Raw genomic sequence first — 23304 nt, 5'->3', positions numbered from 1 at the left:
AGCAACATTACAGCAATGCAAATCGTAAGTATCAGGAGCTTACGTTGACTTTTATTCTTTTAAAATAACAAACGGATATAATGACATTTCTATTAATTTTATGGCAGGTAGACCCTGCACATGAGGTACACTGCAGTCTCTCAGGAAAGCTGTTAAATGCACGAGTGTTTTGATCCCCAGAGTTCCCTGTGGTGAAATGAGAAGCTTCATTCTCTCCCATCCGTAGCCTTGCCTGACCATTATTACACTCTCCATACAAGACTCCCTCTCTGACCACTTGAGGACAGCTGAGATTCGATAGCGGCTTTTATTAATTCTGAGCTGCACTCAGAGTCTGTTGTTAGGGGATCCAGGAGTAGTCTTAAGATCTGAGGTTTGGTGTTAATAATTATCTGAATGGCCCCAGTGTTAAGACAGAAATTTGCCACCCAGGGAATAAAAGGTAATTATTAAGTTAACGCAGTTTCAAGATAGCCATGTCTGCAAATGCCAGAGCTGGGCCCTTGTCTGTCTATACTGTGGTATCCAACAGGGGGTGTGTGATGGATGTTGTGTTAGACAGTTAGACAATATAGCTGCTGTTGCCTTTGAAGGGAAATTGTATCTGAGATGCTGACTGCATCGGGCTAGAAAGGCAGGTCTTCTGACTGCATTTGTACATGCTGCAAACTTATATTGCTTAAGGAAAAAATCTTTCTCCCAACCCTCCCCTGCACCCCCAAGTTTCACTGATCATGGGAGAGGAGAATGTATAACTAGTACACAGAACTCACCTCCGTGTGTTCCATGCTGGGGGGATGATCAAGGCAGGAACTGACCAGTGACGCTGTGCTCATAGATCTGCTAGTTATTACACCCTGCATAATGGGAATGCATCCCCGCTGGACGTTGCTGCAGGAGCCCCCAGGGTGCAGACCCAAAGGGTGGTTGTGGTGCTAAACTATCAGCTGTCTCTGGAGAGTGGGATCCAACGTCAGATCATGGCATCCAGACACGTTGCTTGTTGCTAGCTGTGAGTTTGGGCTGGTGTGTAGGCTCCAAGGTAATAGCAGCCTTCAACTACCCGAAGGGGGGTTCCAAAGAGGATGGAGCTCGGCTGTTTTCCGTGGTGGCAGATGACAGAACAAGGAGTAATGGTCTCAAGTTGCAGTGGGGGAGGTTTAGGTCGGATATTGGGAAAAACTTTTTCACTAGGAGGGTGGTGAAGCACTGAAATGGGTTCCCTAGGGAGGTGGTGGAATCTCCTTCCTTAGAGGTTTTTAAGGCCCGGCTTGACAAAGCCCTGGCTGGGATGATTAAGTTGGGGTTGGTCCTGCTTTGAGCAGGGGGTTGGACTAGATGACCTCCTGAGGTCCCTTCCAACCCTGATCTTCTGTGATTCTATGATTCTCACTTCACCAGCGCTGCTGCTGCTTGTGCCTTGCTGGTTCGGGGACTCTAAATGCGAGAGCTGCCTGAAGGAGGCCAATTATTTTTGTAGGGATTTTTTTAATTTGTTTTTTCTCCAAAAATTTCCTTCAGGGGAAAAAATTTTTTTTTTTCAATGAAAAATACAAACAGGCCCCTTTCCCCCCTTTTCCCGAACCTATGGTTTTCAAAAACCAGTGTTGGGTTAAAAAAAGGCTTTTGAAAACTGCAAGTCTAAACTTTTTACCAAAAACTTTTTTACCAAAACTTTGCCAGTTTTCAGTTTTTGTTTTGTAGTGGGGAAAAATGGAGAATTCCTACTAAGAAGAAAATGTTCATTTGGACCAAAATGCCATTTTTCATCCAAAAAGTGAATCGATGAAAAAATGTCAACCATCTCTCTGTCAACATCTCAATGTTATGGCATTATTTAAAAGAAGGAAGAGCCCTGGCTGAACTCCCCAGGGGCGGTGGCTGTCGTGTGGCTTGTTTCTCTGAGCTCATTGCAAGCAGGTCCTCTTGGTTTTTAAGAGTCCCTTGGCATCATCGTTTTCACCATCTCCACGTATGATGTTGCCCAGGGTATGATCTGGGCTGCTGAATAGCTGTGTCTCCTCAGTTCTCTGGCCTTGGATGCCTTTTACACTGCTTTACTGGGGAACAGCCACTCCTGGCCAGTTAACACCCAGCCTCCAGCGTGTAACTTGCTCCCAGCTACACAGCATTGAGTGGTGTTAGCTCGCCACTCATGAATTACACTGCAGAAGAACCCCAGCAGATTCTCTAGTCCCAGAAATGTGCATCTTGTATTGCCCAGTACATTACTTGTCAAAACGAGCTCATAGGAAATCTGTCATTTCATCAATGGACAATGATACATACCAGCCTTGTTATCCTAAACACACTGGTTAGATAAAACAGTGAAACACATTTATTAGCTACAAAGAAAGAAAAGAAAGATTTTAAGTGACTATAGGTAATGAGGTGTAAAAGTCAGGACTGGTTACAAAAGAAATAAAAAGATAAAATGCAAGCTAAATGCCTAACTTAATTTTAAAATAAGTGAACTTAAAAGCAAAAGGTATTTCTCACCATAAGCTTAGGGCAATCTGTACCAGCTGAAAAGCCTCCCAGCCAGGACTCCACCCCCTGCCCCAAGTTCAGTTATTTAAGAATTGTTGTCGTGAGCAGAGATGAAGGGGGAGAGTGAGGTCAAGCATTTTTCTCCCCTCTTTATAAATCAGTTTCTTGTGCTAGAAACATCCTTGCTGAGTCATGGTGACAAACAGTCTCTTGTGGACTTGAGGTTTGAACTGTCCTTGTGATGAAATGCAAAATTCTTGTTCACACCTTCCCCAGAGAATGGCCGCTTAAGCAGGTGATAGTCCATTAACACCTGCTTGGGGGTTCCAGTGTGTCTTTGTCTCTGAAAACTGGTTTGGGCTTCCTTTTCTAACTTGGAATATGTTACAGCAATGTTGTATAGTAAAATTTTGTAATCATGTTGATGCACACATTTTACCAGAACAACAATGTTCAGCAGATTATGAGTTTTAAATGATACCTCACCAGACATACTTTGTACAAAATGTATCATAGTCTTGTAAAAGTGGTGAACATAATGGTAAAAACTTTCACACCGTGTTCTTCTCTGTCCATAGAAAGAGCGAGAGAATGGCTCCAACCTGGCATTCATGTTCCGGCTCCCGTTTGCTGCCGGCAGAGTGTTCAGCATCAGCATGTTGGATACGTTGCTCTATCAGGTGAGAACAGGCCAACAGGTTGTGTGGTATTGCTGTGAATGCTTCAGAGGGCTAAGCTGCTTCTGCCTTGCAGCTGCTGGTGTATTAGGGTGGGGGTTCTGAACAGGCATTCCAGCACCATATCCCTATCTATCCGAGATGGGGTCCCCATCCAGAGAGAGGTCTTACCCTAATGCAGGGGGGAAAGAGCTAGAGGCCCCAGCAGGGGTCCCTTCCTTTCAGTCTTCTGTGATAGAGGATTCAGGTAAAACCTCCCAGTGGTTCCCCAGGCATTCATTGCAATCTCACTCATCCTCAGGACTCTGTTTGATAGATGGCTAAAGCCCAAGTGGGGTGAATTAGGACATGGCAGCTGCTTCTATCAGCTTCCCCAAAGGAGAGTCTGCCAATTTAAAGCAAAATAGAAATGGGGATATTTGGAGAATAGACAGGACTATAGGTCCAACCCTTCCATCACCTGCCTCACTCACACTAATAAGAGGGCCCTTCCATTTCTACCATCAGCCTCCTCGCTCTATACATGCTTCCACCGCTCCTTTAAACTGTGTGGCATCCCCCAGGTTTTGCGTATGGTGTGGTACGTGGTAAGTGTCTAGTTTAGGGACCCTTGAGCCATTTGGATGCATAAACTACTTTACATTGTGTCCACATTATATCCCTCTTCAGGGCACATTTTACTTTCTTCTTGTTAATGATGTTGGTTTCCTGTATTTTAGACACTCATTTAAAAACCGAATGCATCATGAGTTAAAACAAATAAAACTTAAATCCCCATGCCGTTTTCCCCCTTAAGAGAGGCAGAGAGAGAAGGAAGGAGTCACATGTGACAGATGTTAGTCACATCACTGAATTCACCTTTGGAATGTGCCCAGATACCATAGCTGTGGGCACAGTATAAGAAGCAAATAGAAGAGAATATAGAACATAATCTCACCTTCTTTCCAATCTGTCAATACATTTGTACATTAAAGTGAACAGTTGAACAAGTGAAACCTTTTCTCTGGCCTGATCTCTCTCTGAATTTCTCCTGTCAGTCGTTCGTGAAGGACTACATGATCACCATTACGAGATTGCTGCTGGGCCTTGACACTACGCCGGGTTCTGGCTACCTCTGTGCTGTAAGTGCTGATGTTGGTCTCTTTCAAGCTGTAATGCAGTGGGGTCACACAAGCATGCGGGTGTGTGCGTGAACATTCTGTGGGGACTGAATCTGGGACTTTCAGCCCCCAAACACAGGCCTCTTGAGCCACAGTAAAGAAGAACTTCTGTCACTGAACAGCAGACTGTTTTAGTCACGGGGGCTGGCCTCTAGAGAGAGACAAAAATCACAGCAACTGGGCCAGTGTGTTGGTTTCTCCATGTCATGTGAAATAAGCTCTACCCTTAACTCTGAACCTTACAACAACCTCCATCCCAAGAGAGTTAGATAGGAACCTCACAGACCCCCCCTGCCCTTCTTGTGGGATCAAACAAAAGCCCTGGATCGCAACATCCCTGAGCCTTGGAGAAGTTTAGAACAGGATCCAAGCTCTGCAGCTTTGGACCTTATCAAGACAGGATTGCCCTGTGGCTGAGGGGTCCCTTCAGTGGGAGCAAAGAGACATTTTTCTCCCCTGTTGGCCAGATGAAAATCACTGAGGATGACCTGTGGATCCGGACATATGGCCGTCTCTTCCAGAAGCTTTGCTCTTCCAGCGCAGAAATTCCCATTGGGATCTACAGAACTGAATCACACATGTTCTCAACCTCCGAGGTAAGAAACATAGGGGTCAGAGAGTGCAGAAAACCTTACTGGCTGCAGCCCTGGTGTGAAAGGTCCCAGCAGGGATAAGTCACTGGATAACATGTAGAAGAACTTCCAAAATGTGTGCAATGGCGTCAGTCAGCCTGGTCCCTTGCACTGTCAGCTTTGACCTTATAGCTGTTAGTGAACTGCATTATAGGTACAATCATGTCTGGCCAGGCGAGGAGAAATCCCATCTGAGCAGCTGATGGAGTAACATTTCTATTAAAGGACCAGCTGGGCCAGGCTGCCAGCAGCCAAAGGGGGCTCCCGATTGACTGGGGTTGGTGCCCAAGCAGTGGGATTGAATGGGGAGGGTGTAATAAATTTGCATGCGCTAGCCCCGTGTGAAACAGCTACTGGAAAGGAGGTTGGCTCGCCGATTCCCTGGTCTTCTCTTCTAATTTCTACATAGCACAAGGGTTTGTGTTAAAAGACAAATATGCACTGGTGGCAGAGGTGTTTGTGTTTGTACGGCCCCTGGCCCAAGGGGATCCTGTCCTGTGCTGGGGCTCTTAGGTGCTACCACAATACCCATTTGAAAAATCTTCATATTATTTAGTATTGGCACAGAAACAGGGTAGGTGGGGCTCATCAGACATGGCAGGCAGCCACCTAGGAGAAGGAAAACTCCAAGTTTAAACCAAGAACACCAGGCCTGGCCACCCAGTTTGTAAAAGTTGTGCCAATTGCCCATACTCTGTGGTCTGCACTGCCAAGCCTGGGTAACTGCACAAGGTGAAGGTGAAGCAAGCACTGGCATAGAAAGTAATGAATGCTGTTTGGAGCTGGGTAATTGTGGGATCCTAGTCTTGCCACTGGCTCATTGTGTGACCACAGACAGGTTAACGACCTTCTGTGCGATGCTTTGAACTGGGGAAGTGCTATAGAAGCCGTGATTAATTATTATGTGTTGTCTGTGGACAGGTTTACAGATCTTAAACAAAAAGTAAAGGAGTACTTGTGGCACCTGAGAGACTAACAAATTTATGCTTATGCTCAAATAAATTGGTTAGTCTCTAAGATGCCACTAGTCCTCCTTTTCTTTTTGCGACTACAGACTAACACAGCTGTTACTCTGAAACAGATCTTAAACCGTGGCTCAGACTGCAGGACTAGAAAGAGAGAGTTAGGATGTGATGGACACTCAGTGATGCATATTCACCACTAACACATATTGCATCTTCGTTTTGTTTTATTTCGAATGCAGCCTCATGACATCAGAACTCAGGTGAGTAACGTTTGTATTGAACCTGTGAGAACTTTGTTACAATTTTGGTTTTCTTTAAAATTTAGTGCCCTACTTAATGTTCAGCAAGGTAATGACGATCTGTATCCATCACGCATTGCTGTGAAAAATTCAGCAATACCCAGCATGGGCAGATAAGAATAGTTGTTTAGTGACTCAGTCTTAACTTTGAAACATGTTTAATCGTAAATATGAATTGAAAGCCATATAGAAAACTGCCACAAGGAGCTGAAGGTTGACAATTAGTTCAATCCAATCTATCCCTGTGTCAGAGATGCTGCAAACCATGGCACTATAAATGACTACATGCAATTAGGGTTCACATTTTATAATGGATATATGCTGTCATATCTGTCATGAGGATGAAAGGAAAACTTGGAAGTTCAGCAGTTTGGCCATCATGAGATAACATTATTCCATAAAAACTTCTGTGCCGGTGATGTTACATGCATTTATTATTATTATTATTATTATTATTATTAAATTCCAAGTTCACCACCTACATAGATTCTAGTATTAGAGGTTTTTGGGGTGGAGGTGGGGTTCAGAGATAGGGAAACAGTCCCTTGGTGTGAATGTTAGAACACTACCAGATAGTAGGAAAATGAAGTGTCACCATCGAATTGTCAGGATCCACCTAGCATCATGAGGGATCCAGGAGGTAGCAGTCTCAACATGCATATTGCATAATGTTGGGGAATGCTGATTATTTGGCCATTGGTGTAAAGGGGTAGACCAAGGTGGAGTCCCTTTTTAAGAATGGTAGCTGATCACACTAATACATTGTCCAAGTAAGTACCTGGTCCTACAAGGAGCTGGGCACAGCCAACCCCAGTGGAGTCAGGTGTTTAGTGTGTTTTCAACGGGAAGGTATTTAGTGCATCCCCTTATGTACTGCTGGGACTTCCAGTCGCAGATCTCAATCAATGTCGAGGATTGCGAGGATACAAAAGATGTCAAGGAACACTGGAACATCAAGACAAGCCATCACAGGAACTCCTGCTCGAGTGACCAGTCTGAGCACCCCTTGCTACGGCGTAAAAGCATGCAGTGGGCACGCAGGCTGAGTAGGAAAGGAAACAAGCACACAAGCAAAACAGCGGAGTGGATCAGCCAGCAGAGGTTGAGTCTGTACAGGAGGTCGGAGAGGCAAGAGCTTTCAGAGCTTGTCAAAAACCGAATGAAACATCTGGGTTTACCTACAACTGGATATGGTAAGTAGGTTTCGTTCTTGCTTACAGTTAATGGCTTTACCAGCATTGCGCCCCATTCACATGCTGATCATGTAACTTACCATCTATCCGAACCAAACCAGACACGTCCAGGGTATAAAATAATTCCAAAATGAAGCCTGATCCTCTAGCTTGTTCATAGCTCTGGATAGTACATTCAAACTTGGCATTCCCATCAACCTTCAGTCCTCTTGCCTTATAAATCCCACAGCACTGAGACGGAAAGGGACTTGTTTTCAGACACTGGCCTTTATTTCAGCAGTCACAAATAGCTGTGCGCACATCTGTAATTATTTGCAGGTGCAATAAATATCTAAATACCAGGTATAACAAGGGAAATAAATGTCTAAATGACCTAAATTACAAGTGCAAAATTTCACTCATTTATTATTTGTGCCTGTAAAATTGATGACTGGCTAAGGAAAGGTTGAAAATATTGGCCCCCACTCTATCATCAAGCTGGCCAAAATATCCATTTGTAATAGTTGCTAATGCTATTGTCTAAGAATTCTATCCCCTTAGCAAAGCAGGGAAGAAAAGAGCTCAGGCTGGCGCAATATCCCATCATTATATTTTTTTAATCCTTCAGCAAATTCTCTCCTAGAATTTTTTTTCTGTAGCTATAGAGCTGAGTGGTTCACTTCAATGTGTGTATAACTTAATAATTCTTTAATTATCTCATAACTCTCAGTAAAGCAAGTACTGTATGATATAACACTATGGCATAATGTAAGAATCTCTCAGTGCAATGATTATTTCTTCTAAAGTATTTTAATTGGCAGTTAACCCAAAAGCGTGTCTCACCATTTTTGGACAATAATCTGTCCCTTGGTTATGATGAAATCTTTAGCCCATGGCGTGCTTGTTTGCTTGTTTGTTTTTCTTTTAAGCCATCCTGTGCTACAGCCTGTTTGCCTCCATGCTACAAAAGCTTCTACCCTTCATGTTCAGGAGATAGCTCCAGTCTCATACAAAATAATGCAAACCAAGAGCGGGTAACTGGAGCCTTTGGGCCAGGACCGTTGTGCACAGTGGGATTGTGGAGCTGGCGTGAGCCTGGCAATACATTTCGGGAGGGATTTTAGATTTCTGGTCTCTGTTGTTTGCATCATTGCAACTTTTCAGACATGTGGAAGAGAGGGAAAAGAACTTAAAAATAAATTTTAAAAAATTGGGGTGGGGGCTTTGAAGGGAAACAAAGATTTGCCCAATGCACCAGCCACTTCCACAAGCCTAGTTAAGGTAGAAGGTATTGTTCTGAGGGACCCTTCACGAGCTGGGAAGTTCTACGGTTGGATGTGGAATTGTGGAGCATTTCTCCCTTCTCTCCTTCTGCTCCCTGCTTTTGGACAATGTTCCAATGGCACAATGAGTTCATTTCACTTCCATGGTAGCTAATCAAATCAAGAAGAGGAGAGGGGATGGCTCTTTAGGCTCCAGTCCTGTAACTTGGCACATTCTGAGCCTGTGTGCAGAGCGTCGCTGAAATCATTGGTAGAGTCAGAGCCTTACAGAGTAAAGTCTGAGTGATCACCAAGCACAAACAATATTATTATTATGATCGTCTGAATCAGAGTGCTACGAGAAACACGGAGACAAACCGCTACATCTGCGTGACTGTGTAGTGACATTGTGTTGAACAACCAAGTGGCTACAGAGACAGCAGTGTCGTCATCTTCACGCCTTGTCACTCAAAGTGCTACCATACCTGAATTTAGAGTCTACTGGAGCAGGCATCCCCTTGCCAATTGGTTTACTTGCGTACAAGATCTCACAGCAGGATATCTGCTTGTGTGCCATTGTGTCTATGGGAAACAGAGGTATGTGAGTGGAGAGTTTGCAGTAAGAGAGATTAACGATGTCCAAGTTAGTATCTCACTGGCAACATGCCAGCACTATGGATCATCACTGAGCCTCGACAGCCCAGAATTAGAACTAGGAGCGACGTCCATTCTCCAGCAAGTTTGTTTCCTTAAAGAGCGGCAGAGAGACGGATAATGAAGAATCTAATCCAATATCCAATGAAATCAATGCAAAGATTCCCATTTTAGCATGATAGGTTTGAAGGATTGCCTCATTACATTCTTCTCAATCTGCTGTTCCCCCACAGTTAATATCCCAAGACTTTCTGCTGCTTGTTCTGTTGAACTAGCAGCCCTCCCTCAGCCAGGGCTCAAAGTCTGCAGCATAGATGTTGGCGTTTCCACCCCTCTTCACATGCAAATGCTCAAAGAATTACTGTGGTAGATGATCACCAGTTGTTGGCCATTGTAAGCTCTGGAGCCTTCAAGGCAGATCCAGATTTACTGACATGGATTTAGTATAATAATGCCCTGGGATATTATCTGAGGGGAAGCAAGAGAGTGTGTCAAGTAGTAGAATAAGAGAACCAAGAGAACATGTTTTCTTTTAATATTAGACAAGCAGGAAAGTTATATGTCCTAATGGAAAGATTGTTCCAGTAAAGTTACCAAAGGCCAGAATGACTTTGAAATACAGGCTATCCAAGAGCTGGTCACACAGGTCAGAGTGACTGAAGGTAGTTGTCACTTGTACATCTGCCTTTTCTTAGGTCTAGGGTTTTTACGAACTTGTGAATTTCTACAGCTTGCTCCTATGGGCTTGCACAACCCTCTAGCATTCGCTGGAGATTCATTCTGAAGTGCAGCCAAATGTCCAGGTGGGTGAATACTTGTAAACTGGAAGGGAAACTAGATCCTCACACAGTGGGAGCCATTAGACTCATAACAGCTCAAGGTGGGATGCTGCACCCCAGAGTGTAAATGAAATCCAAATAATTGGATGTGATATTTTGGATGGTGGGGACTAGAGCTAACTTCTGAAGTTTGATACCCTGCTTATCCTAGACTATATAGATACTGCAGCGTACATGGTTTGCAGGATGGGTCCATGTTTAGAGCTCTCTGCAACACCTAGGCCCCGCTGGACTCTCCGTCTTGTTCAGCTGGAATGCTACATTTCCAGGCTTGAGGAGAGTGGGGAGCTGTTAAATTAGATGTTTAGAAGACCTGGAGAGGAACAAAGGAGGAGGAGGCGGAAATGTGCTGCTGACATGTTGTGAAGTCGAAGGCTCCTTTGGACCCAGTGATGTGTCAGTGGACCAGTCATGTTTGGTACAGTGCTCTGAATACATTATCACAGCATGTCACCTGTTGGTGTTTGAATATCCATGACCTCACAGACAGAATGCATTGATCTGCCTTCTTTTCCCTTTCCTTTATTTTTTTTTTTCCCATTTTTTCATGAAAGCTCAGGAGCTCATCTCTAATACTTGCCAAATCACTGCTTGCTGATCTCTCTCTCTCTCTCTCTCTCTTTCTCTTTCTCTTTTTGTTTATGTCTGTACCTTTTCTCTGTATGTTCTGTAGAGGATGTAGCAAATTTAACAGCCAGTGATGTGATGAATCGGGTAAACCTTGGATATTTGCAAGGTAATTCTTTTTCGCTGGGAGTCCAGCTTGACTCACTGCACCCAGCATAACAAGATCATGCCAATTAAGTCTAACCCACACCCTCTTGCCAGTTTTCACCTTAGACGGATTTTGAGTCTTTTTTTAGCACTTATTTGTGGGAGAGGATTGGAAAAGGACCATTCTTATCTGCACCACAAATGGAAGATCCAATAAACTCACAGAGAGACAAAATTCAGTGACTGTTTGCTGTTTGTTGAAAATGTTCAAGGAAATTACAGCTGTTAATTGCCTCTTTAAAAAGCCCTCCTTCCAAAGTGAGCCACTGCAACTCGATTTATGTCTGTTGAAACCATTGGGAATTTGGGACCCAGATTTTTTTTTTCCCTTGGCAGAATAAAACAGGTTGGGGATAAACTGCGACCTCACTTGAAGCTATGGAATATGGGCCTCAGTGTTGGATTTAACTAGCCCCCAGACTTGTACGCTTCTCCAGATGCCAGAAAGATTGAGTCTGAGACAGTTTACAAAGCACTTTGGGGCCGTCCAATGAACGGCACTATAGAAATGCAAATATTTCATTATCTTCTTTTAAAATATGTGTACCAGGATCAAAATTTAATAGCCTTATATCATTTCTTTTAAGAACTGTTTTCTACTAGGTTTTGTTGCTATTTTATTTCAAAACTCCCCTAGGAGAAGCTCAAAGTGTAACCAAAACCATTCAGGTGTTCGTAACGGTTAGCCCCAAGTCATCTGTGGATGCTTGACTTGACTCAAAGGAGCAAGGACCAAATTCTGTTAGCACCCACATTTTACCTAGTCATCTGAGCACCTTGTTTAGTCTCCAAGAGGACAGTCTTATTCCAGCCCAACGGGATTTATTTGCAATTACCCCCTGACTCAAATCTCTCAGTGGGAGCTGAATTTCATACTGGGTTAAACAGTAACTCAGTTCCTGACTGAAGCATGCCCATGCTGTGTAGCTTTGTAGAAAACAGGCCATGCTGAAAGAAGCTTAAGCATTTAAGGAGAGGTACCTGTGGGAAGGGATTTTAACTACAGATTACAGTCATCAAAGTTCATATGATTTTGATGGCTACAGCAAAACAAAATATAAAGCAAATCTTTATGTATCAATCCTTTGCCAAGGCCCTTTTAAATCAAACCCAAAGATGAGCAAAAAAAATTTACCTATTTGAATTTCAGGCCTTCGTTAGGCAACACTTAAGGTGAAAAGTTGGCATTTCCCTATAAATTGTGTGCTTCTTTAGAGAAATGGCCCCAAATGTGGTTTCATGGAAGTCCCACTCAGTTACAGTATATTGCCAGCTAGTCCATCCATATTTGTTAATCCATGTCTCAGTGACATTTTTTTGCCTGAAGCTCCTTTGATTTATTACCCCGTAAAGGTGTAGCTTCCTCGATGGTCAGAGCATTATGAATTCAACTTATAACCTGATAAGCCAGGAGAAATTAAAAATATACCTACAGAAAATTTGTTAATGCTAATATTATTTTTTGGCTCTTCAGCCAATCTGAATTCCATATTTATCTACAAGCTTATAGGTTTTTAGTCAGAAGACCAAGTTTATATCTGGACACTCTCTAAATTGTTCTAGCGAGCATATATCTGCAAGATGAGCACAACAGAGTCTCTGATCCAGAGAAGACGATATGGCAATATACTTGGTGGGTTAGTAGTGTTTTGGTCTAATGCATGGTTTTGCTAGGAAAAACGGCTTCCATGGAGCAGGAGAACCTGCCTCAACCAAAGGTATGCCCATTCCTTCCCCAGTCATATGGCAAACTGTGCATTCGTAATGACCAAGCTGTAAGAAGTTTTAAATGTCTCTCGCCCTGCTCTCATGGCATTACTATGCTTCTGCTCCCGTTTCACTGTAAGGCTAAGCATTTGGATGTGATCAGCTAAAACCAAACTGTCTGACGCTATAAATATTGATCAGTTGCTCAGCGCTGTGGTATTCTGGAAATAGGTTAGAATGGTACCAAACAAATAGTTCCTTCCCAAAAAGGAGTGCATGATTCACAGTCCTCCATAGCAACTGATCCGTCTTCCTTCATCACCATGGAGATAGTCAGCAGACCCCAAGGCCAGCAATTAGTGGGAAACCCAAAGAGGGAATGATGTGGAATTGAATCCCAGAGGTGGGGACCTGCTCCTGAGAATGCGCTTTGGCATTCACTGACTCTGCCCTCAGGACAGATAGCTGAAGAGTTACTTCTGAGCGGAGACATGCTGAGGCAGAGGGGAGCAGAGAGCTGGAGACCAGACTAGGGTAGGTTACTTAGGGCTTTACAGGAATTCATCCATGCAAAAGTGAATTGGCAGCCAATGTAGACAGTGAAACTACAGCGTGACCTGCTATTGAAAAGGTGCCCACTTGTATTATGCATCGTGGCCGTGTGTAGTGCGCTAGCTGAAGGTGTGGCCTTCCAGGTTAATCTTAGCCAAGGTGTTTTGCTCCACCCTGGAACTAAGAGGCATAGGTAGCTGTGATGCACCTGAGAGGAATGGATGCTGGCTCTTGACCAGCTGAAGATGAAAGAAAGTTGCTCCTGGCTATTGCTGTCTGTGTGCCTAGGGGCAGAGAGGGGACTAATAGGGGGACCACTGATGGGGCCCTGTGTTAGACTCCCATTTTAAGTAATACCCTTTGTCCAGATCTCAACTGTCTTTGGGTCCTCAGAGACTCCTCTGTTCACAAGCTGTGGAAATAAAAGCACAACCGTTTTCTGCTCCTGGTGGCTATTGTAGCCATTTTCAAGGCTGGTTGTTTCTCCCAAATTGCCTGGAGTATGAGGTGTTAAAAAGACAACACAGCCCCAGATCCAGCAGAAACGTGGAGCTCCAACATGCTCCTGGATTTTCATTGTAAGGAGACCTTGACAGCCCTGAAGGAGATGGGGTGGCAGGCAGGTTGCGTGGGTCTGTTTCTGAATGGGGGGATGAATGAGAAGGTTCAGGAAGGAGGACTACAGTGCGGGGCGTCATTAAACCCTTCAACCGCTGAGGTTTCAATGTCTCCATCTCTCATGCAGAGGGAGTGAAAGGACCTCTTTGCCTGTAGCACAGCATAGTGTTTACGTGGCTTAGGGTCTTTAAAACAAGCTATTAGTGATGCCATAGGAATAGCTAGCCTGTGTAGTCATTACAACCAGTTTATAGATCAATCTCTGTTCTAGATATTCGTTTTCACAAAGCTCTGCACAGTAGCAGAGAATGCATGAATGTTATGGCTTAGCTGATTTCCATTAGCCTCAAGCGCCATGGGCTGTACACACGTACCCATCTGGAGGCCACTGATGCAATGATTATTGGTAACTGGAAAGTCTATCATTACATCCATACACAGGGCATCAATGGTGCCGACTCTGCAACATCACTTTGCCCAGCATCCCAGGAGAGGACAATTGCGTACTATTTGTACATGCAATTCTGAGCAATGCTTCTGTGCTGACCAGATGTGCACAAGCTGCTGTGAGCGTATTTATGTGTGCGTAAATTCAGGTGGCACATCTGCCCTGTAAATCAAACATCTGCTGTCCGTTGTGGTCATACATCTTTGCACATGCATTTGGCCGTTTTGCTCAGGCAAATCTATTTCATATTTTGTTTGACTTGCTCTCATAGAAGTCTTGGCCTGTTTCCTGAAAAACTGGTTTATAAAGTATTTTCTGGAGTCCCACTGGAGAACACATTTTAAAGGAACAATCAATTATATTGTAATAATCAAAACCAAGGGAGATGTAACAAGAATTGAAAAGACTGGGGTGGTGGTAGGGAGATTCAGGCATAGAAGAAGAAAGAGTAAAGTGAAGAAAACAAATGCATGAGATAACTTCTGTCTAGGCAAGGTCTGCTATTGCAATCCAAGAAGACTGTGGCACCAGTGAACATTCTCTCTAAGATAAAACCTTGACTACGATTTCAAAAATTGTGCAAAAGTCTAATAAGCACAGTAGATGGTTTTCTGTGCTGATGGAGTATTTCAGACTAATATTAGAGATGAAGGGCCAGTGAAAAGCCTTATAGTGATTTCATGTGACTGTCTCTGTCATTACTCTGCCCTTGACTTCCCTCTCTATTAACTTGTCATCCCTTTTTCCACCCTGTACGTCACGCATCTTGTCAGTGACTGTGTGACAAATGTTAGTTGTTTGACAGCCCCCAAACCCATTTACGCATATGGAGCTACACGTTTATGAGCATAATTTTCTTGAGTGCTGAAGAGATGTACTTGCATTCGTTTCACTCAAGATCTTGTTGCTCAGTTACTTTAAAAACAAGCTGGAGCTACCATTTAGAACACTGATATTTACGCTGTGCAACATGAACATGATGTAAATAGACCATGCAAATAAATATACCCACGCACTTATCTTGCTGTCGGCATCGATGAGGCTAGTTCTATGGAGTATTATGTTTTACAAGATAATTTATGATATGCATGTGTTGATGGCTATGAATATTTCCTGATGAACTTGCTAGTAACTCAAAGCCTTGCTACTGAATTCTGTCATCATTAAGGACCTAACTTTGCTACAGTCCCATATGCTCTAAAAGGACAATGAGTTTTCTTTGGGTAGAATAAAAAAATAATCATGTAAATAAATCCTGCCACTGGATTAAAATAACAAACAAGGGGAAACCTGAGAATGTGGTAAAAATCCTACAGCCGAGGGGTATTATAGTTGCATTGGAGAGCGTTTTGGAGTGCGTGAGATGCACAGAGTGCACTAAGAGTAACGTTACTTTTCCTTTTGCATTAAAACAAGGTAAGACCCGTGTCACGGAGTCCCCGGGCGCTGCTCTGGAAATACTCCCTAGGAAGCCAGGCAGGACCCTGGGGGAGCCTCCTCTCTGTGAGCAGACTGTCTCCAGGGCAAGAAGCTCACACAGCTTCGACCTTCCTGGGTCTGACCTTGGAGCATTCAGCATCCCCTGCCCCACCTTGCGCTTCCCACAGCGAGTCCGCCCAGGCGAGGCTCCTGGGGAAGCCAGTGGGTCCTGCCCCCCACCTCCGCAGTCAGACGTGACTCTCAGCCAGCCAGTAAAACAGAAGGTTTATTAGACAACAGGAACATGGTCTAACACAGAGCTTGTAGGTACAGAGAACAGGACCTCTCGGTCTTGGAGGAAGGCCCAGATGGGGCTCTGGCCTCCCTGCCCCCCATTTTCCCAGCCAGCTCCAAACTGAAACTTTCCCGCCCCTCCTCTGGCCTTTGTCTCTTTCCACCTGATCTCTTTGTTCTCCAACACCTTCAGTTGGCACCTTTGCAGAGGAGGGGCCCAGGCCATCAGTTGCCAGGAGACAGGGTGTCAGCCATTCTCTGTGCAGACAGCATCACACTGGCCCTCTAGGACTCTGCAACAATCACACACCCTTATCCCACCACTTAGATACTTAAGAACTGCATAGGGGAAACTGAGGCACCCACACAGTATTCAGAGAAAACATTAAGAACATTCCCACTTCATCATAGCCAGTTCTTTACTTTTCTTAGTGATGCCTTATGGTCTGAGATAGACACTAAAAATTGTCCAGCACTGAAATACCTGGGCTGGGTGGCTGCCATCAAGTGGTTTCAGTTGCTCGCAAGTGCTCAAGCAGCCTGGCGCTTTGAAAAAGTGATGGTTGAAAGTACAGGAGCCAGCCCCAATGTCCAGGGGAACGAATGAGGCAAGCGTAGGGCCTTGCTCTGGTGAACACCTATAGTCTTGGAAGATGTTCGTTTCATTCATGGGGACAGACAAGAGGCTTTGGCGTAAGGATCACCGATGGTAGGGGTTGTGTGGAGTGTGTGAGGGACAGCATGCTCTGGAGTGTGACCATAGGATCCTGGGGAAAAGGAGGCCCCAGACAGGCTGGGTGTGCGGTTGTCAGGAAACTCTATAAGAGAGAAAATGGGTGAGGTAATATCTTTTATTGGACCAACTTCTGTTGGTGAAAGAACCAAGCGTTTGAGAAACACAGCTCTTTGTTTTCAGGTCTGCATGGTTGGCAGCTTGGACTAGCAGGCTGAATATGGTCCAGGCAGGTACATACTTGAGCAGCTCTCACAACCGGCCCTTTGTGCTACCCTGCTATTTTTAGCATGCTAGGTCAAGCAGAGCTAGCGCGGGTACATCTAAGCGAATTGGGAATGACCCCCCCCTTCCCAGCTCAAATGCAGCCATGCCAGTAAGTGACTGCTCAGCTGTGGTCCATGACCCAGCCCATTCCAGGAGCAGGATCAGAAGGGGAGCCCTTCAGCTATCAGATTAGGGTGCTCACAAATTATGAGCTAAATCCTGGCTTTAGGGATGGGGGCTCTTATTCGCCAGAGAGAGAACTGGTGCTCTGAGGAGTTAGTGGTCGCAGGGCGCACTGCTTGTAAACCAGCCTTGCCATTCCGCCTGGCTACCTTACAGCCCCCTGTCTCCTGGTCTATGCAGAGGGGGAGGGAACCTGCTCTCCTCCTTTAAAACATGCTACCACAAGCTGAAGTTCAAATGCTTTTTCACACTAATGCATTATAGACTCCAAAGGCAAGATGCGCCTCACAATCCTGTTTGTCCCCACCTGCTTTTGTGGTGCTGTTTGTCATGTTAGTGAGGCTTTGGCTCGTCTGGTGGGAGGCACCCAGGTACAAAAGCAAACTGGGTTGAGCCCGTCTTGCACATATTGTTTGAAGTGCTGCTTTCATTGGGATAGCTAGAGACAGGCTTGGATGAACCAAGAAGGCCTGGTAGTGGGTAAAGTAAAACAAGCCAAAAAGAGAGATGAGCCACCAAGCACTGTTGTAGCAGGACTTGTCATAGGGCTAACCTGGCAGACACGCTGGAAGTGTGATTTTAGCGCACCATTTCACACACATTCTTTAGCACATCTGCTTCTGTAATTGTAATGCATTGGGAAGACTTGGGAAATGTCCAATAGCCCTTATGGTTCCCCATTTTCAGGTGCATGTGAGATTTAAAAAATGGTCCCTGTCTAATCCAGCCAAGAGTTGCCAGTGATCACTCCAGCCACGTGCATAATGACTCCATTTTTCACCCCTTGCAGATGAAATGAATGACCATCAGAACACATTATCCTATGTCCTGATTAATCCGCCGCCGGACACACGCCTGGAACTCAGTGATATAGTGTATGTATGACCTTAACACAGAGTGTTCGTAGTGCAATGTAAAACTGTGGGAGAAAATTGCTAAATGTCATCTGAATAGCTATATTGCTGAGATTTTAGCTGACCCAGGTCATTCACGTGCTCTGGGGACCCTGCCGTGGAGGAGGGATGTGGTGAGCGGCGGGAACCTCTCACTTGGGGGGAGGTAGACTGGAGGAAGACTTACCAGGCAGCGGGAGGCAGCGGGAGCCTCAGGGAAGGGGCAGAGCAGGGCCTCCACCACAGCCCAGGTGTCCAGCGGCTGGTCAGCGGCAGCTGCGCCAGGGAAGGCTGAACCTATTATACCCCCCTCCCATGATCGTACTTGTAATTGTGTAGCAAGATATACACACAGTCTGCCCTGAAGATGCGCTGCGTCACATCTGCTCATTTATACTGGTGTAAATCTGGAGTAACTCCACTGATGGGAACAGAGTTAATGTGGGAGTAACTGAGGGCAGAGTGTCCTGTGTAGCTTGCCCCAAGAAAGCCTGTGTGCCTGGAAATGATAGTCACGCGTGAGCTAGGTGCCTGCCACGTACAGGTAACCCTAATGGACTTGTTCTGTGTGTCTCCTAGGTATTTAATACGATCTGACCCTCTAGCGCATGTATCCAATGACTCCCACAGTCGAAAAAGCAGCTGCAGTAACAAGCTGGACCCTGGACCATGCAATCCTGAAACAAGAGATGAAACGCAGCTCTAAACAACCTTGCCACTGACCAGGTCGTCTTCTCATATTGCTAATGCATGGAATTGTAAGGGAATTCACTATAAACTTTACCCAAAGGGATGAATTTCTTGGGGACAAAAATGGATTCCAGGTGGACTACTTAAAAGACAAAGTCCAGTAAACATTAATTGTCAGTGGGTTCCAATGCCCTGGCAGATTCCTCCGCACTGCACTAAGGAAATGTCATTCCCAACCTGGATTCAAGCTGCTTAGAAAGGAAGCTACTCAAACCTCGGAGTTAAAGGACAGCTGGCCAAATAAAAGGCTCGAAGATTCATACAGTTATTTGTTTTTAACTTTTTTTAAAAGAATATATACCGCAACTAGTGAAGCAGGCTTCGTCGGTACTGGCAGAGGTGTCCGAAGTGAGCAGAGCCTACAACTGAAACCTGATTGAGGAGACGGATTGGGCTGAAAAACACCCCTAAACACTGCAGGGCACATTGTACCCAGTGGGACAGGGAAGTGTCAGGGCAAGAGAGAAAATGATCATGCAGCCTTTTTATTTATGTTTTCAATGGTATCCGTCCCACTGCAGGCTACCGAATGTTCTTCAGCGTTTGCTGCCTTGTTTTCCATTATGAGGAAAGAGAGAGATGGGGAAGGGAGAGAGGTGATTGAGCCACCACTCACTTGATTAGCCATATCCAGTTCTGATACGGTAGCAAATCATGCCCTTGGAAGCTCCAGCAAGCTGCTGAGGTGGGGCAAGAAACCCCTTAAGCTACAGGCCTGCTGGAAGTGTGTGATTTGGCCTTAGGCACTGGGCTTCATGCCACAGTCATTACAAAGGACATTTATCATTCTGTCAAAAGGCTGTGCCAAATCCACTGTTTCTTTTAAAGTCTCATAAACGGCCAAGGGAGGACCATCCCTGTGCCATTTATCTGTGTTCATATCTACATGGAAACCCTGGTTCAACAGGCTAGTGCTGCTGGGCCCTCAGGCTCGCACCCACCCTGGGACTTTGCCACTTCGCTGCATATTAAATACCAACTCTGTCTGGCAGGTACTATTATATAAACTGGCAACCGTCCTAGTCTAGCCATACATAGCTGAGGATTAAAGTATCCTGGGGGCAAGATGCAGTTTTACAAACAAGGCTGCTGTATTAACACACAGCTTAGGATAACTGAAGAGTCTCTTACCTAGCTAGAAGATAAGTACAGCTTTATTGCCAGCTGGATCGAATGTGGCCAGCACCTCTCTTCTAAATACTTCATTAAAGCCACACCGGGGGTGGGGCGGGGGTGTCACTATCACTGTCGCCAATTAACACTGCAGGCCCATGGAATTAGTGCTAGGGCTGAGCTACAATGCTTTACTCTAGCTTTTCCTAAGCAGTTGGTGACCATAGGCCACGAACTAACTGCCACTGTAGGCGCTAAGAGTGACCCTGGGCCCTCACAAAACTCCTGCTCAGCTGGTGCCTCAACCCACTCGGTGCCTAAATTTTCACCGTAGAAGACCCTGCATGCCTAATATTCTGCCTCGGGGCATGGGTGCTGTTGCCTTACTCTGGGGGGCCTGGCTGCCTGTGCCCCAGCGCTATTCACAAACCAGGGGAAGCGAGCCATTCCCTCAGCTCACGGGCCGCGCCCAAGCTAGTAGGTGCTCAGAGGGCATCCAGGAGAGTGGCTCCCTGGCCACAGGACATAGTGCTGCTGGCCCCCACGTTATTGCTTAGCACACGCACCTAAGCTGGGAGACCCCCCACAGCTTCAATCCCCGCCTCAGCTTGATGGGGGCGCAAGGCTTGGAGTGGGGTGTGTTCTGACACTGAGCTATGGGATTGGTGGGGGGGGGGGAGAGGGGTGTCTTTAGCTCTCTCTTTGGTTGCAGCTCTTCCATGCTGGATAACTATTTAGTGTCATTGGTGGAAGGGAACTGGATCTTGGATCTCCCACCACTCAGCGGGGAGGCCCGCATCTCAAGCACGCGTGCTCAGTGGGCCAATGCTTATTTAATCCCAAGTGAACCAGGCTTTAACAAGCTAGACGGTGGGAAACCCACATGAGCGTGTCCCATAGCTCAGGGGGTAGAACACTCCCCAGGCAGGTGGAAAATCCATGTTCAAATCCTTTCTCCCTACCAAGCAGAGGGGGGGAATTAACCCTGAGGAATGTGGGTCTCCCACAGCCTGGATGAGGGCACGAATCATTGGGCTAAATCTGGGGGGGTAGCAGCATCTCTGCCTGGAGGAGGGGGTTCGCACCTGTGGCTTCCCAGCAGCGCTAGACACGTCGTTGCAACCCAGATTTAGGCACTGACCTCCTTGAGAGGGGTGCAGGTCTAGGGCACTCTTCTCATTGCCCTCTTCCATTGACTAACCGCCTGCTCAGCGTGCCTGCTTTTGTGGACTCCACTCTAGGTGCCTCTCTCTTCCCTGTCATTGTACTAGAGTGCCAAGGCTTCGAACCAGCCTTTGTGATGCCCAGTGATTTTTTTTCCCTAGGTGCTTAAAAGTGACCCTCGCAGTGCTCGACAGGCAACGGCCAAGTCTCTTTGCAACTCTGGTCCACAATTTAGTCAATAGGCCTCATTTCATAACTGAGAGGCCAAGTCTACAAACAGTAACACATGTAGGTAGGTTATGCCAGTGAGCTCATGTCATTACAGGACTAGGCCCTAAGAGAAAATCTGGGGGCTCCAGGACATGCAGGAGGGGGTTCAGGGCTGGAGCAGAGGGTTTGGGCACTGGGAGGGATTTTGGGTGCAGGAGGGGGCTCAGGGCTGAGGCAGGGTATTGTGGGGGGTTCAGGGTGCATGTGCTAGGCGGCGCTTATAGCAGGAGTCTCCCAGAAGCAGTGACGTCCCTCTGGCTCCTAGGCACATAGCGGGCCGGGGACCTCTGCGTGCTGCCCCTGCAGCTCCCATTGGCCACGGTTCCCTGGCATCAAGAGCTGTGGAGCGGACGCTCGGGGCGGGGGGGCAGCGCATAGAGCCCCCCCGGCTGCCCCTGAACTTAGGAGCTGGAGAGACATGCCAGCCACTTCTGGAAGCCATGCAGAGCCGCTCGCTGCGGCGGCCAGGAGGTCCCTTATCAACAGGGCGGTCCAGTCCAGAACTGGACATTTGCAACCCTCCACCCTGTAACTGGTCACAGACAATTTGGTAAATTCATTTTAATTCCTTTTACAGTATCACCAAATCTTGCCCTTCACTAAGTGTCCAACTGCTATAGTCACAGAGGCCCAATTGAAAGATGCTGCTGAAATTCAACATCCCCCCTACACCCTTCTTTTATTGCCCCCTTAGTACCCCTGTGTAGTATGACACTCTGCCCCCCGCACCCTCAATTCTGGCCAGAGCCAAGCTGGGACCTCATTTCTCCATCAGGTGAAGTCTGGTGAGGTGCCTGCAATCTGCCTTGTTTCTGCTCAACATTTCCCAGCAGTGGGCATGGCCCCATAACAATGGCTCCTGGCAGCTACAGCTGTTTTAAGCACGACATCGTCTAACCCCTCTCACTGCAGGGGCTACAGGACGTGGTGCATAAAAACACCAGCAGCCACCTGCACCTTGTCTGTGGCTAGCACCGGGGGAACTGGACAGATGACAGCTCAGCCTCTGCTGGCCCAGGGAACACAGAAGGTAGCTGGTGGTCTTTCTCCCAGCACTAAAATGGAATAAGTGCTGGAGCAAACACCCAGCCCAGCTCTTGCCCTTTAGTAATTTTAAAAAGGAAGATTAAAAAAAACAGAGTTTATGCAGACTAGGGGCCGAGAGTCAGTCTCCTATGTCCATATTCAGACACCTCAGTAAACGTGGCCTGATTTTTAATGGTGCAGGCCACTTGCAGCAGCCATGGAAGCCCAGGCCAGCTGTGCTGCTGAGGCTTCAGCAAAGCGGGCTATTCACCTCTCGGGTTCTTCGTTTTCCCCCTAAAACTGCTCTAACTGACCCAGAAACTAGCCTGGATGCTGGGAGATTCACCCAGGGGAGATGCAAAGATGGTTAATGCCACCTCAGTACACGCATCCACATACCTCCCTCCTCTCCCCTTTGGTTTCCCCATAAATTGCATTAAATGCTCCTTTGCCACAGCTCGAGAGCACTTTTGAATAACGCTGAAGCTTAGTCTTGTGAAGGCCATAATGCAACAATGAGTATGAATTTAGTCTTGCTGTGGCTACACCGTCGCTTATTGTCTATGCTGTTTCTATGCTCATTGTGGTCTTTGCTCTTATTAGGGGACAAGTCTCTTATCTAAAAATCTCTCCCCTATTTTAAATAGCAACTTCTTAACAGCAAAATCACCTTAAGTTTGAGAAGGGTCTTTCCAGTCATTCCCCTTAACTCATTTACTGATTAACTGCAAGCTCAACCTTTGACGGTAGTAGACTTTGTTCAGGCTACCTCAACGTTTGAGGTACCAAAAATGTTAACACCTTTGTTATGAGCTTCAGAGACAAAGTTCTTTTATAACCGGGTAAAACTATATGTAGAAGTAGCTTTTGCCTACAGTAAAGATGTGAATGTACAGAATAACCTTACAGTACTAGTCAGTATAGCACCATCTGGCCAACTCCT

At 46.0% G+C, this 23304-nt stretch overlaps 1 protein-coding gene across 8 annotated transcripts in view; it reads left to right on the top strand.

Moving 5' to 3' along the window:
• The window catches only part of KCNT1 (potassium sodium-activated channel subfamily T member 1), a 169996-nt gene extending 149449 nt beyond the window's left edge, over nucleotides 1-20547 (top strand). For 5 of the 8 annotated variants that reach the window (XM_078849049.1, XM_073314260.2, XM_078849051.1 and 2 more), the window contains 8 exons: nucleotides 3069-3170; nucleotides 4205-4288; nucleotides 4795-4923; nucleotides 6164-6184; nucleotides 7113-7416; nucleotides 10824-10886; nucleotides 17936-18020; nucleotides 18618-20547. In XM_078849049.1, the coding sequence (XP_078705175.1) occupies nucleotides 3069-3170; nucleotides 4205-4288; nucleotides 4795-4923; nucleotides 6164-6184; nucleotides 7113-7416; nucleotides 10824-10886; nucleotides 17936-18020; nucleotides 18618-18744 (915 nt within the window). In that variant the 3' untranslated portion in view covers nucleotides 18745-20547. The remainder of the gene's footprint in view (nucleotides 1-3068; nucleotides 3171-4204; nucleotides 4289-4794; nucleotides 4924-6163; nucleotides 6185-7112; nucleotides 7417-10823; nucleotides 10887-17935; nucleotides 18021-18617) is intronic. The other 3 variants (XM_078849050.1, XM_073314269.2, XM_078849048.1) reach the window with 2 other exon arrangements.
• The last annotated feature ends 2757 nt before the right edge of the window (nucleotides 20548-23304 follow it).

The sequence above is a fragment of the Lepidochelys kempii genome, chromosome 16 (assembly GCF_965140285.1).
Source record: "Lepidochelys kempii isolate rLepKem1 chromosome 16, rLepKem1.hap1, whole genome shotgun sequence".
Taxonomy (NCBI): domain Eukaryota; kingdom Metazoa; phylum Chordata; order Testudines; family Cheloniidae; genus Lepidochelys; species Lepidochelys kempii.
The sequence above is the reverse complement of the archived record's forward strand: the minus strand, read 5'-3'. Positions and strand labels throughout refer to the sequence as shown.